Source organism: Pituophis catenifer, unplaced genomic scaffold (genome assembly GCF_029215685.1).
Source record: "Pituophis catenifer annectens isolate HBS135680 unplaced genomic scaffold, rPitCat1.0.hap2 SCAF_7, whole genome shotgun sequence".
NCBI lineage: Eukaryota > Metazoa > Chordata > Lepidosauria > Squamata > Colubridae > Pituophis > Pituophis catenifer.
In genome coordinates this window covers 57,098,856-57,110,730 of record NW_027256887.1, presented here as the reverse complement: position 1 = coordinate 57,110,730, position 11,875 = coordinate 57,098,856, and the positions used below count along the sequence as shown (strand labels likewise).

General features: G+C 37.0%; 1 protein-coding gene across 1 annotated transcript in view; it reads right to left on the bottom strand.

The window, feature by feature from the left end:
• The window catches only part of UTP20 (UTP20 small subunit processome component), an 84,698-nt gene that overhangs the window by 31,120 nt on the left and 41,703 nt on the right, over positions 1-11,875 (bottom strand). Inside the window, exons 23-29 of the mRNA XM_070947936.1 lie at positions 10,160-10,250; positions 8,355-8,440; positions 7,737-7,862; positions 6,339-6,505; positions 4,177-4,385; positions 2,741-2,884; positions 1,477-1,556 (exon numbers count right to left, since the gene is read on the bottom strand). Coding sequence (XP_070804037.1) covers positions 1,477-1,556; positions 2,741-2,884; positions 4,177-4,385; positions 6,339-6,505; positions 7,737-7,862; positions 8,355-8,440; positions 10,160-10,250 — 903 coding nt within the window. The remainder of the gene's footprint in view (positions 1-1,476; positions 1,557-2,740; positions 2,885-4,176; positions 4,386-6,338; positions 6,506-7,736; positions 7,863-8,354; positions 8,441-10,159; positions 10,251-11,875) is intronic.

The following is an 11,875-nucleotide window of genomic DNA, read 5'->3' as shown; positions in this document are numbered from 1 at the left end:
GTGGGTGCGCGCGCACTTGCGCATGCGTGTGACACTTCTGCACATGCGCAGAAGCGTCCAGGCAGATGGGCAGAGCCTCCCACCGCCTCCACTACCGGTTTGCCCGATCCAGTGCGAACCAGTAGCAACCCACCCTTGATTAAGAGATACTGTATTTTTCAGACTATAGGACACTCTGGACTATAAAACACACCTAGCATTTGGGGAGGAAAACAAGAAAAAAAAATCTGCCTCTGCCTCCCAGCATCCATCCGGTATTCATCTGGCCCATTTGCCTCCACAACCTATTCGCCATCGCCGGCAGTTCATCACCGCCGCGGCCCATTCACCGCTGCTACCCATTCACCACGGCCCATTTGCCGTCATTGCCATTTGCTACGGCTCATTCGCCGCCGCCACAGCCAGTTCACCACCACTGCCACAGCCCATTCTAAAACAGCTGATCGGCGCCGCACCAACTCCCCTCCCCCCCGCCGCAATATTCACTGTATAAAACACACAGACTTTCCACATTTGAGGGGAGACTTTTCCACATTTGGGGGGAGAGGGAAAGTGTGTCTTGTACTCCAGAAAATACGGTAATTAAATAATCACATTTGCCTTTTTGGTTGTACAAAACCAGCCACTGACACTTTTTTTTTTTTTTTTGATTTATATGCCACCCTTCTCCGGAGACTCAGGGAGGCTTACAATGTGCTCAGCAATAGCCTTCATCCTTTTGTATATTTATACAAAGTCAGCTTATTGCCACAACTGGGTCCTCAATTTACCTACCTTAGAAAGGATGGAAGGCTAAGTCAACCTTGAGCCTTGGCGAGATTCGAACCTCCAGTAATTGCAGGCAGCTGGTCTTAATAACCATCTTAATAATAGGGTGCCTTAGACCACTGTACTACCAAGGCTCTTGGCCTTGGTAGTACAGTGTAAATCATCGTTTGGGTGCAATGCAAGAAATCACTTGATTTAAAAAGATTGGGACTGAGAAACGTCGGAAGCTGCAGTGACGTCTCCTATAAGCCTCTCTGAATCACAAGCTTGCAATTTACTCTTGTTCACAGCTCCAGGAAAAGAAAAGCAGACAGGGAAAAGAAGAGGACAAAAAGGACGCTATATTTTGGCAGGACACATATTTGCAATACATGGTTCTAACCCTGTTTTGTCTGATCCCAGTATTACAGTTATCCTAACTATTTTGTTTCTACATAAAGAGCACACGCAGACAACTAAAGCTCCCCATCTGTGACTGACATATAATATTTCTGTCAGCCCAATGAGCCATGTGAATAATAAGTGCTAATGGGGGGTTGTAGTCTGTGACTAATGCAGATGGCAAAGAGTTCTAAAACCACAATTGCATGTTAACCTGCAGGGCAATAAACCTTCTGGATTTAAAGCTTTTAAATAATATAGATAGTACAGTCTATGATAATTATTGGACGGTTTTGTTTTTTGTTTTGCTAAAAACAAATAGCTTACCTGGGGTTTTTGCTCCAGATATGAATAATTTTGAGTAAAGGAGTAGGAGAATACTGGCTCTCAGAAGCCAGCCTAGTGATCTGGGGAAAAAAAAAAAAACAATGCAGGAAGATAAAATCAGGAACCCTTAACAAGTATATCATAGGACAGCTATTCAGAATAGAAGAAGCAAGATTATTTGCATCTGAAAGAACAATGAACTATCTGGGCTCACATGCTGTACTATGCCAGTGGTTCCTTTCATCTTGACGTAGCACAACATATGAATCTAGTATGAATGCAACCAATATTTGCTGCAATGCCTTTTGCACCAGAATAGCAAAAGCTGCTTCCATTGACCTCAAGCACAAAAATACTTTGAAGAGTCCAACCCAATGCCTGTTACCGTCAGGCATTGTCTTCAGTTCACCAAGTGAGAGGGGCCTGCTGGTAATTTTAAAGAATAGTCTCTAAGTCCCAGGATCCTAGCTCCAGAGAAAGGTGGATATCACATACCATTTCTGGCTAAATTACAGAAATTTTCCTTCCAGCCTGAGCTAACAAGAAGAAATTTCATATTATTTATATTTAAATATTATACAATATCACATAACTATTATAAATATGGTTTATGTCATCTTTGTTGGTAGAAGTTGGCCTGATTTAAGAGGAAGAAGGTGAATTTATGAACTTCAGATTCCATTCCTACTCCACCGGGATTTAGCCAGTAGCTTCATCTATTATGGAGGCCAATGGTACAAATGAAAACAAGGGAGGATGGAACTCTGAAAACAATAACCTTTGTACAGTAACTCTGGCTAATTTCTGCAATTTTTACATTTCTCAGTTTTAAATGTAGCGTCGTATTTGCTGGTCTATGTCACAGTGATGAAAATTCAGCCAATATTTATTGAACCATATGTTCAATTGATGTGGACACCAATCTCAAGTTACTGACCCTGAGCAGCTAACAACATTAAAAATATAAAAGGAGAAAAGCAAAACAACATATCTACAACAGCAGCCAGGGTAAAACAGCTCCATCAATAACAATTAATACAGCCAAAGCACGGGTTCAACCCTACCTCTTGACCCTCAGACACCTAACAGATCGATAACATTTTAAGTAAAATATAAGCCATGAAAATGTGGACCATCTAAGGGGGATATAACGAAGTGAGATGCTTTATTTTAATATATTATTTTCCTTTTGCCCCAAATTTTACTCTTCTCCCAGAAGATATATGCCAACCTTGGAATCACTTACTGAAAGGAGCAGCCTTACCTGGGGCCACACCACTGCACAGAACACAGCATCAATCTCTTCTCCACTAAAGCTGTACATTTCAAAGTCAGAGAAAAAGTCTGCTATAAGCTTAAGTCCAAGGCGTCTTAAGTTTTTCAGCTGGTTGATAAATCTGAGTTGAATCTGTAAAAGAAACTGTGATGGTTTTTTCTTTTCTTAAGCAAAACGTTTTCAGAAAATTGCATTTTTTATTCATGTATTGGGTCAAAATATTTAAAATTCATTATTAGACATTATTAGCATGCATTATCCACATATTATACCTACTTAAATATGATGATACTTTGGGAAATAGCTTTTTAGATATTTTACTAGTTACACCTTGGGTAACTGCATATTATTTTTTCTCTATAACCTTCTTACTATGAAAATTGTAACTTCTATAATGTGTGAGAGATAAAGTCAACACAAAATTCTGTAACACAAGTTAAGAACTTGAATAGCAGAAAAAGAAAATGTAAGCACCATAGCCACAAAAACATTCAGAATTGCAAACTTTAGGAAATTGTAAAGCTAAGTTTATTTATAACCATACAAAGTTAAAGATTTAACACAAATGGGAACGTTTGTCTGCAATGTATGATTAACACATTCAGAAAACTACCAAGTGAAATACAATTAGGGCTCTCACAGACTTTAAGTATCTTTTAGCTCTTCAATAGATAATGAAATGTTAAATTCAGTTTAACAAATGACAATGGTGAAAGTATTTTTGGGGTTACTGAATTACAGATTTCAATTTCAGTGTTACTGAGTAACTTTATGCAAAAGTTCACCAGTAATTATCTTGCTAAAAAGATCAGCCTTTTCCCAGTTTAATCAGTTGCCTCATAAAGGTCAGAGCCTGAAAAGACGTTTGAGAATCTAACAATGTAACTATTTTCCCCATATCTAAGGATTAGGATTATTGCTCTATGCTGGTTAGCGTATGGAAACTCTATGTTAGACCATAATAAAGATTTGGTTTGATTTTGGTAAAACAGAGGAGAGCTATCAAGACAACTGAATTAAATTTGACAAGCAAATTTAGCGTACTATTATGTAGCACTGAAGTAGTATACTTCATTTAGCCTAGCATGACTCTCTCTGCCAAAAATACACAAGACTGTAACAGGTTATTAATACTATCAATAATCTTTTGTTGATACTATATATGTAAAATATACACCCTGCACATTTTGTTTTAAATTTAGAAACCTAAACCAAATGTTTAATTTTCTAAAAAAAACCTGAAATGCATCCTTGCAAGTCATGCTAATATTCAGTAAGCATTTATCTTTATTACTTTAATTCAAGTAGCCTAAATGTAGTAGCCTAAACACCAAATTAGCTTACTAGCATTCCTTTCTTAATTAATTACACCAAGATTTTTTTTTAACTCTCACATGTCAGCTTAAGTATGCAGCAGCTCTCACCTTTTCTCTTTGCTGAAGAATGTGTGATACTGTTGCTGTCATGCAAAGTAAAATCTGTAAAATCTCAGGCAGGTTCTGGCTGATTAGATGTCCCAGGTTTTTTAGTACTACTTCCAAGCTGTTGAAAAGGCTATGCTGACGGCCTAACGGGAGGACTTGAGATAAATCCAAATCTCGCACAGCTTGAAGCACTGCAGAGTGGCACTGTCCTTTAAAACAGAGAGAAAACATAAAAGAGGAAAGAAGAGAATAATGAATGTATATAGATAAACATTCTACAGAATGGGGATACTGTTCAATATTTTGTATGTGTAAATCTAGATTCAAGATTTGGTCACAATAGTAGAAATTGGCAAATTAAGAATGGTTGTGCTTTAGCTACAAAACAATGCTCAATTTGGGGAATCAAATTTTAAGGTGATATTTAAAAATGACGGAAAACAACTCTAACTAATACAGAAGGAGAAGGCTGTATGTACATACAGTACATGTTAGTCTCAGTTAAATCAATTTTTAATTTCAAAAACAGTATGTTTAGAATTCTAACACAGGATGAATGTTCATATTTTCAAAGTGCAACTGTTATTTCACATTAATCAAGACCTATGAGATGTGATGACTGAGTTCAGTAAATAAAGGCTTAATATTAGGTATACGCAAAATCTCCGGTTCCACTAGATCAGGGGTGTCAAACTCACGTTTGCTGTCATGTGTCATATCGCGACTTTTTCCCCTTCACTAAAACAGGAATGGACATGGCCAGCATGTGATGCATCCAGCCCGTGGGCCGCGAGCTTGACACCTCTCCATTAGATAATGCTGATCCAGCATTAATCTCCAGAATTAGAAAGGTTTCCTTTCCCATAATCAACTGCTCAATCAATTTCCTTAATATAATATTATTAAGTCAACTTTCTCATCTGCTTCATTATCATTGCTGCACAGTGTGCTCATGCTCATCAATTTACATTGAAGAAAGTTGGGCTCAACACAAAATGTCGTAGGACATAATTGTCCTAAACAGGCAGGTTCATGTTTCAAGATTCTGATCAGTCAGCCACAACCTCCTTTAGAATATTAGAGGCCTCATGTAGGCAACACCAAAGCCATGTAATCCTTGAAATCACCGGTTGCAGTTCACGACAATTCAACATAATTCTCAACCACTGTTACCACTGACTTTATCTGTCATCACTACTGTACTTATGACACGGCTGCTGAAAGGCCGCTTAACTCTTAAGAGTATTAGCATTCCGGTAAGAAGACTGAAAATCAACTTTAGAGCACTCTCAGAGCAATTGCCCACTTGACTAAAAGCTTTCATTCTTGCACCACAAGAATTAGCATTAGCTCTGAGAGGTTTGATGGTTCATGACAGAGCCCATCAAAGTCATCATATTCTGAAGTCTTGACCACCCTAACAAATAAAACCAGCAGGCTAAAATCCAAGAGACTATGAGCATTACTTCCGTCTTAGGCATGAAAGTTGGCTGGGTAACTTTGGGCCAGCCACTCTCTCTCAGCCCAACTCACCTCACAGGGTTGTGGTGTGGAAAATAGGAGGAGGAAAGAGTATGTTTGAGTTATTTATAAAAATAATAAAAGTGGGATAAAATATCTAAAGAAAAATGAAGGAAAATGGGTAAGAGACTTAGGGGTGGGGAAGGAAAAGGAAATGGAAGGGAAGCTGTTTTTTCTCCATCGCTATTAACCGGAGTGAAAGTGATTGCAGTCATAAGAATGTGGTATTAACTGCAGCTACCAGGTCACCAGTCACATGGAAAATGCCATGTTCTGCTTTAAATGTTAAGGAATCATGCATGTCATCCAATGCTCCACTTCCCACTCATTCATCTAATTAATTTCTTTATACATTTTTTAAACCATCTCAATCTTGAAATATTCCAGGCGGTACAAGAGAACAATAGCAATGAGCCAATGCAATAATGCATGCATTGAAATAAAATAATATTATTTTGCCATATATATTCAACATTCTGAAGCTACCAGCCATCCTCAATCTTCAATGGGCAATGTGACAGTAGAGACACTTCCCATATGGTTTTGTGTTATGTTTATTTCTACAAGCTTCAGTCCCCTTTAACATGTTGACAGCTCCATTATATTTGCCAACACTTTTTTTTTTCCTATGCAAAACATACCATTATTGAAACGTCTCACAGGCTCAAAGAGCAGATCCAAAAACACCCTTATCTCTTCAGACAAAGAGCCTGCCAGGAATCTCAAAACAATAGCCATACGGGTCCCTGCCGATGATTTCCCTTGTGTTTTGCTTCCAGTTTTGTTTTTCATCCGTCCATACAGAATCCTTCAAGGGGTAAAAAGAAATCATGTTAGCTTTTCAGAAGCAATAGGTCCATAGGCAAAAGGCTCTTTATGTGCTAGTCCTAGCAGAAATTCCCAGCATGCCACAAACCGCAATAATCATCACAAATCAAAGAGGCAGTTTGGTGCAGTGATATGAAGTGCTGGTTTAGAAACTGGGACACAATGAGTTTTAGTCCTCTTTTAGGCATGGAAGCTGGGATCACTGGATAGTCACTCTTCTCAGCCCAATCCACCTCACAGGGTTTTTGTTGTGGGGAAAACCGTAGTAATAAATATCTTGAGATATAAAAGATAAAGATGGGATATTCGTCTGATCAACGATTATAATGAATGTTATTACAAAATAATTCACAACTGAAAGTTCATTCTTCCATCCATACTTACTAGAACTTATTTCATTCTTTGTCCACATTTATTTTATTTATTGATAATTTTATATTCTACAGTCTGGGCTGCATCTCTCCAAGCTTGACTGATATTGGAAAGCTAAGCAGGATCAGGCATGAAACTTTGACAGGACATCACCAGGAAACCTCAGGACTACAGACTACTGGAATGTTGAAAATAACCCTTTCTATATTGTTGCCATAAAATTATGTGGCCAAGTTTGATTCAAATAACCCTAGATTTAATTAAACCCCTTTTTACATGTATATGGTAAACAGTTTTGCCTCCATTTTATTTTTACAATATCTCTGAAATATGTTAAGAGTAGAAAGTAGTAAATAGTTCAAAGTAAACTTCATGACTTAATGGTATTCACAGATAGCCTTTTTTTCCAATCCCAAATCAGCAATATAACTCTTTTACCACATTTGGTCTTCACCGGTATCTACCATCAAGCCCACAGTTGGGAAATCTGTCCTTTGTTTGATTAGAAATAAAGCTAGGTTTTATAATTTAAGAGAAAAGCCACTTTTTAAAAAATAAGTTGTGGTAGTAGTTTTATACAAGAACATGAGTTAAGTTAACAAGTTTATTACAAAGATGGTATGTTTACAGTAAAATCTGGACAATGGATCAGAATTTCCATCTTCTCTGGGAGGTAGGAGGTAATATTTCATTTTTAAACATACATCACAGCATGTATCGTCTGGTAAACTGTGCAGGTAGAAATTTAAAATATTACACTCTTAAGAAGTAAAAATACACATTGCCTAAAGCAATAAAAAGTAAAACAGTATTTATATTAACATATAAAAGTCCCTTACCTCATCAAAACAGGAATAAGTTCTGGTCGGTGCTCTGGTTTTACTATACTGTTTTCTTCAGAAATACTAAAATGAACTATTTCTTCTTTAAAACTCTTGTCTTCCAATAGCCGATATAAATTCTCTCTGTAGGTACATAACACAACTTAAACAAAGATTCTTTACATAATTTATTAAAATACAAGATCACAAACTTTTTAGTACTTGAGAAGATACACGTGAGAGATGCTTATTCAATCAATGACCAGCAAAATTCACAAAATATATAACATGAAAGTAAAATCAAATGCACTGGATAAAATACCAACACAACAAGGAGCCTCTATTCATTTTTAGTATGTTCTATCTATCTTTCTGTCTCATTTTTAAATCGCTCATCTCCCTCACACTCTATAATAAACCTGTAACATAAACTAGTGTAATGATACAGTGTATGTCATTAAACCAGGCAAGTATTCGTCTAAAATATTACAGTCCAAGAAATAAAAATGCACATCATCTAAAGCAATAGAAAGTAACACAATTACAGAATCTACAGTATATATTAAGTCTGAAGCTATATTTGTGAGTGTATGATCATATATAATTCAATGCAGACAAGCAGACATTATCTCTTACTTATAGGGCAGAAGATGTGGATGCTTGTAAGTCATGATACAATCAAGAGCTACTTTTTGTACATTTTGGTCTTGGTGGGTCAGCAGCTGAAAATAATGTTTTAAAACAAACCAGGGTTAAAACAGAGCTGTGTTATAGTAGCGTATTACAATCAATTCTCTTTCACAATTTACACTGTCCTTTTACTGAAGAGAATCCATAGAGCATAGTAATTATGCAAACAGCAAAATCCACAAGCAGGAATGCTTTTGCCATTTTAACAATTGTTCTTATACCTAGAGTCCATGAACTTCAAAAATGTGCACCACTGTAAAAATCTGAAACACATATGTGCTCTCTTATAAGACCATTGATCTTCTAATAATAATACAGCTCCCAACGACCGGTAAGATCCCAGAGAGTTGGTCTCCTCCGGGTCCCATCAGCTAAACAATGTCGGCTGGCGGGCCCACTCTGGGAGGGCCTTCTCTGTGGCTGCCCCGGCTCTCTGGAACCAATTACCTCCTGAGGTCCAGACCGCCCCCACCCTATTGGCCTTCTGGAAAGTGGTGAAGACCTGGCTTTTTTGGCAGGCCTGGGGCCGTTGATCTCGCTGCTGCAATCTTGCGAGACCCGGCCGTGAATGGAGTGCATGGGTTTTTAATTTTTTTTAAAAAAACAACTTTTATGGTATATTGTTCGCATTATTTTTTGTTGTAAGCCACCCAGAATCCCCAGGGAGTTGGGCAGCATAGAAATGCGACAAATAAATAAATAAATAAATAAATAAATAAATATCATATCATCTAGACTCTTAATATCTATCTCTAAATTGTGGTAATGCTTCATATTTCCAACAAGGAATTTGAGAAAGGTAGTTCTAATTACTATAAAATGTTTTACATTCTATTATTGAACTCTACTGTAAAAATTGCACATTAAAAAGAATGATCCTCAAAACAGGAATCTCCAAGAATCAGCTCCTTGTCAAAAAGCATAATCAGCTATTATAATCTAAAAACATTTATGCAATCCCCATACTATCTCGCTTAAATTCTTACTTCTATAAGGCTTTTCCTTTCCCCCAAAAATTCATCATATACTTCAGCATTCCCCAATCTTTCTGGCTTTGATGACTGGCAGGAGGTGAGGGGATGGTTCCGCGCAAGTGGCGGGTGAATGTTCCATTTGTGCCTGCGTGTGCTCACCATTCACACAAATGGAGCTGTGCATGTGCACATAATCATCCCTTCCAGTTCCAAACAGACCACAGCCCGGTACTGGGTCACAGCCCGCAGCTTGGGGACCCCTGATATACTTAACAAAACTCAATTCCTCTTCGACTATTTGACTTGCTGGGATAGGAGACAGCAAGCCTAGATCTTACAGCTGATTTTTCTTAATAAATTGAAGGCTGATTTAAGCTATTCCTCACTACTATCATAATAATTCTACCACCAGCCAAGAAAGATCATAACAGAGCTCAGAAATTATTACTTTCTAATGTGAACATCACAATTCAGTTTATCATGTGAATACATTTTGTTTTTCTTTTTTCCCTTTTTATTTTTCCCTATCTTATGTTTGCTTTACTTTTATTTATTTGTTAAGCAACTAATTGCTTGAGAATAATTTAGTCATTTTCATGCTGGCTAGTAATTCTGGAAGTGGCATTCTCAAGTTTCTCTGGAGACATCAGGTTGGGAACAAATTCTGAAACAAAAAACTTTCCCAAATTATTTCCAAGCTGTAAGATAATAAATATGCATGTGTATTAATCATTTTAATCATTTTTTTAAAATTAATCATTTTTAAAAATTCTTTACCTGAACATATATTTCATTCAATTTGGGTTCTAAATACAAAGCACGGGGATTTGAAAACTGAGTGAAAACTTGTAAGTGACTGATAAGCTGCCTGAAAAACAAAACAGAACAGACCAGCTGTCAGTAAAAAAACCACCAAAAAACAACATTTGACTTTTGAGATGGAAACATTTTAAAACTACAAACCAATTTATCAAATGCTTTCTTTTAAATGTTCTTATGTACTTAAGTTTACATAGCTCTTTGCAAAGATCACTGGGTTATTTTATTGAATCTAGTATTGACTGATAGCCTGTCTTGGTTCAGACATTATGAAAAGGAACAAGCCAGGACTGCACATGTGATTTCAGATGCCTTTGCTTCCATTCTGTGTTAGCTACATTTATGTCACCCAAACCCCATTAACGCTATCCTTAGCTAGTGATTAACAATAACAAAAAAGCCAATTCCATACAGCTTGAAATCTACTTCCATTAATCATATTAAGAATGAGACAGACTAGTTTATCTGGGTTTGGATGTTATGCTAAATTGTAGAAAACTAAACACCTTTTTATCAACTAAAAACAGAAAATTCCAGTCTGATATTTCTTCCAGAGAAGGTAACACTAATGCATTTAATTTGGAAAAATCCAGAGGATCAATTTGTTGGTTAGACACTTCTAGCCCCTCATGACCCAAATAATATCATTATGCCATTGTTATTTATTGCTATTTACTTCTTTGAGTTTTTGAAGCAGACTTTTGGAAAAAGTTATTAGAATTAGAAAACCAATTCTCACATCAGTACTGAACTGAGGGTCTTTGCTCTCTGAACTTGGTTGCTTTCTTGTAGACATTTCATTACACAAACTAGGTAAAATCATCAGTGATAGTAAGCAATGTGGTTTGCTCTCAAGTTTATATTCTAGTGGCTTGACTCTCAACTTCCCAAAACAGCGCCTTCAAACCATCAGTCGATACTATAGATGAGGACAAAATCATAGTCCCATTTGATATCACAGCCCTTTTCACGCCTACAGATTCAGACTTAGCCAAAGAATCTATGACCACATTGTTCCAAAGCACACCTGACTTAACCAAATACACAAAGGATCTCATAATATTGGGTGTTTTAATCTTCATGTATTTGGTTAGATCAGATGTGTTATGGAGCAATGTGGTCATACATTCTTTCTCTGCCTAACCACATACTTCCAATTTGATGGACAAACTTACCAACAAATTAAAGTACACCTATGTGATCACCGCTTTCAGGCCTTTTAGCGGAGGTTGTTATGCAGTGTCTAGAAGCTACAGCACTTCCACAAATACAACCCAAATATGCTTCAGATATGTAGACACCTTCACCATAATAAAAAGGGGCCAATTAAAGAATACCCATAGAACCTCAACAACATCTATAAAGGAATCTAGTTTACCAGAGAAGAAGAAAACAAGTCACTCCCCTTCCTGGACATTCTGATCAGCAGAGATTATAATGGCAAACTGGAAACACAAGTGTATAGAACAACTACCCACAACAAGTGCTTCACTACCAAAGCAACAAACTAATCTCCCACAAGAGAAACTGTGTTTTGGAACTTTGTTTAGACAAGCACAGACTCACTGTAGCAACCTTGAACAGCAGAAAAAGGAAGCAGAGCATCTATGCAACATATTCCAACAAAATGGATATCCACACAACTTTATCAAAAAGCGCCTACACTCAACCCAA